This window comes from Coloeus monedula, assembly GCF_965178545.1.
Source record: "Coloeus monedula genome assembly, chromosome: 11".
In the NCBI taxonomy this organism is placed as follows: Eukaryota; Metazoa; Chordata; class Aves; order Passeriformes; family Corvidae; genus Coloeus; species Coloeus monedula.
In genome coordinates this window covers 21,375,328-21,378,208 of record NC_138791.1, presented here as the reverse complement: position 1 = coordinate 21,378,208, position 2,881 = coordinate 21,375,328, and the positions used below count along the sequence as shown (strand labels likewise).

The following is a 2,881-nucleotide window of genomic DNA, read 5'->3' as shown; positions in this document are numbered from 1 at the left end:
TACAAGGACTCAGGTCTCCAGAATGTTATCATTAAGAACTGAAAACCTGCTCTATTTCATTTTGAAACAATTGGCATATGTTCCTTTTTCTCCCTCACTATTTATTTACTGATTGCACTGATGTGAGAGGAAACCATATAGTTATTCTACTTCAGTAGCATCAGAACAGAAATTTAAGAGCCTGTTTTATTAATTTAGGAACACATAGCTGGATTATTCTGGGGTCTGAGCTCCTAAGAAAATAAGCACTCTTCCTAAAGTGGGGGAGTTGAAGATTCTCCGTACTTGCCTGTTCCATTCAGATGGTTCCTTTGCTTTAAGTGTGTGACAAAGCTATTAACTTGGATGGGAACATTAACACACTGAAAGATAGGTGCAGAGGTCAGCAATAGGAAGCCAAAAGGGAGTGAATGGAATGTTTTGGTGATCTGGCAGTTTACTTCACCAAATGCAAATGCTACACAATTATTTTCTTATTCCTCTGTTTCACTCTCCCATGCTGATCTCTTTCCTGGGTGCTGACGCTTTTCTTCTACCCTGTCTCTGCTAACATCTTCTACTAAATCAAGCAACAAGCTGCCTTTGTGACAGGTAAATGACTCCTGAAGGTTGCAGGGGCCTGTGTCATCTGAGCTGTCAGAATTCCAGTGCCTTTTTCCAGGATGCTGGTGTTTCTCACCATATAGGTCTACCTCATAATTCCAGCCTCTTTTGCTGGGATGCTGGTGCTTGTACATAGGATATCTTCTGCCTCGATGTTCTCTTTTGGATAACTCATTCATGTAGGTTAGCTGTGCCCTAGGGCTGTTAGCAAACTGATCCAACAGTGACTTTCTGCCAGGAGGCTGTTGCCTTTTCAGCTCCAGATAGATACCAAGGTCATCTATGTCTCTTTTTCCTGGATGCTGCCTCTTCTGAATGTCTCCGTAAGATGTGTCTTTCTCAACATCTCTTTTTCCAGGATGCTGTCTCTTCTCCAGGTTGCTTAGGTACTTTTCCCCAGGGTGTTGTCTTTTGGAAAGCCATTGTAGCAGAGGGGCATTTGATTCTGTCCAAGGAAAAGAATAACGTTAATGAGACCCCATAATACTGACTAAGGAAGTTGTAATAGGAATTTGTGGAGCAGGATCATAATCTGTTGCTCTTTGAAAGCCAACTCAGTATTTCCAGCTAACAGTCATAACAGTCATATTAGTATCTCTTACTCATTCTTAAGCTCTTCTTAGTATTTCAGGTCTTGGATCAACACAACCAATTCTCAGCATTGATGCGAAGAGGGAAGATGGCTTTTCCTGTGGGCCCTTGGGGCCAGCTCATCTTCCACTGTGGAAGGACCCTGTGCTCCTTTTTGCTGGCAGGCACCTATGTGGTGTTTCTTGCAATCCCTGAGTCTGATCTTCCACTGCTGTGACTAGTGGTAGCAGAGCATCTACAAGGTAGGAGCTGCAGAGAGTGAAGCACCCTCTAGCATTCCCAGCCATGGAAAAAGCCCACTTTTCCTGGGGAGTAGGAAGGATTGAGGTAGTAGGTGAATGGCAGCACCCGCACCTCGAATTTACATTAGGTATAGGATCCACAACTGCAGAATGTCCTTCATGGGTCCTCTTAGAGCTTCCCTAGGGAAGTACCTGCCAGACAAGCAGGTTTTCTGTGACAGGCTTCTACCGTTTTATTATGCAGCAGCTGCTTAGTGATAGTACGGCCTTTCCTGAGAAAAGAGATCTTAGAGAAGAAAGCATCTTTGAAGAACTGTCAGTGTATTGCAGCAGCCCTCTTATCCTTCCCCTCCCCTTAGTTCTAGTGCTAAGTATGAACATCAGAACCTGGAAATGATACCTTGGATCTAATGATCTCAGCCAAGTGCTATACCATCACCAAATGGGTGTCCCCAGTGGAATATATACCTTTATTAATCTCTTCTTCCTTTTCAGCTTTCTTGAGGACAGACTGAAGAATGAGGCTTTCAGATCTCTGAAGGATGTCATCCAGGGGACTTCTTCCCATGTTCTCACTCTCCTCTGGAAGGAGATGTCCCCCATTGAAGCAAACACCACACAAGGTCAAGCAGAGGAGTAGCAGTGACAGCTGGATAGATGGCATTGTGGGACAGGGGTTCCTGCAACTTCCATTGGACAGAGAACAACAGGGGAGGAGGATGGAGCAAGCAAACCTAGCAATAACAGGAATATTTCCAGACACTGAAAAAAACAAATATGGCACTGCTGCAGAGATTGAAGTCTCTTAGGGTCTTTCCTCATTTCTGTTACTAACCTCTCAGTTTGTTTTTTATCCTCCAAAGGATCTAAATTCTTCATAATTAAAACCAGGCAGTTGTTCATTTTTCTGGCAGAATAAATATGATATGAACATCCTAAGGCACAGGTGATTCTGAAAACAGTGATTTTACTCTGCTGTCTGCCAAGAGGCAAACTTAATTTCCCCCTTGAACTATGTACCCACAAGGTACAGACACCTACACCTGCTATTTCCACCAGGCAATTCCCTTTGCTAAGGGTTCATTTTAAAATGATACTGGGATTAGCAGCAATTCCATTCCACCTTTAGTTAAAGCCAAACCTAAATAATCCCCTAGTTTTTAACTGGGTTTTTTTATACATTTAAAGTAGCCATGTGCCTGGGTATTTGTCAGGATAAGAAGACAGCTGTGCTCTGTGGGGCAGGGAGATTTCTTGCATGGAAAGAAATTAGGGAAGTACCTCATACTTTTTTCAGAGACATAATAATAATTGTATCCTCTATTACCTCTTGCCCAGATACCAAGTATTTTTCTATTTCTTCTAGCTAGCACTGATTTCCTAACACACTTAGGGATTTATTTTATAGTAAGCAGAGTTCCTTCAGTAGAATGGAATACATCTTT

General features: G+C 42.6%; 1 protein-coding gene across 1 annotated transcript; it reads right to left on the bottom strand.

Annotated features, from left to right (window-relative positions):
- Positions 1-473: 473 nt before the first annotated feature.
- On the bottom strand, positions 474-2,115 carry TRH (thyrotropin releasing hormone; the record flags this gene model as incomplete). The annotated part of the gene is made up of 2 exons (XM_082288492.1): positions 1,905-2,115; positions 474-1,048 (listed from the first exon to the last, which is right to left on the bottom strand). Exons 1-2 carry the CDS (start codon positions 2,098-2,100, stop codon positions 474-476), a joined length of 771 nt encoding a protein of 256 aa, XP_082144618.1. The 5' UTR covers positions 2,101-2,115.
- Positions 2,116-2,881: the final 766 nt, after the last annotated feature.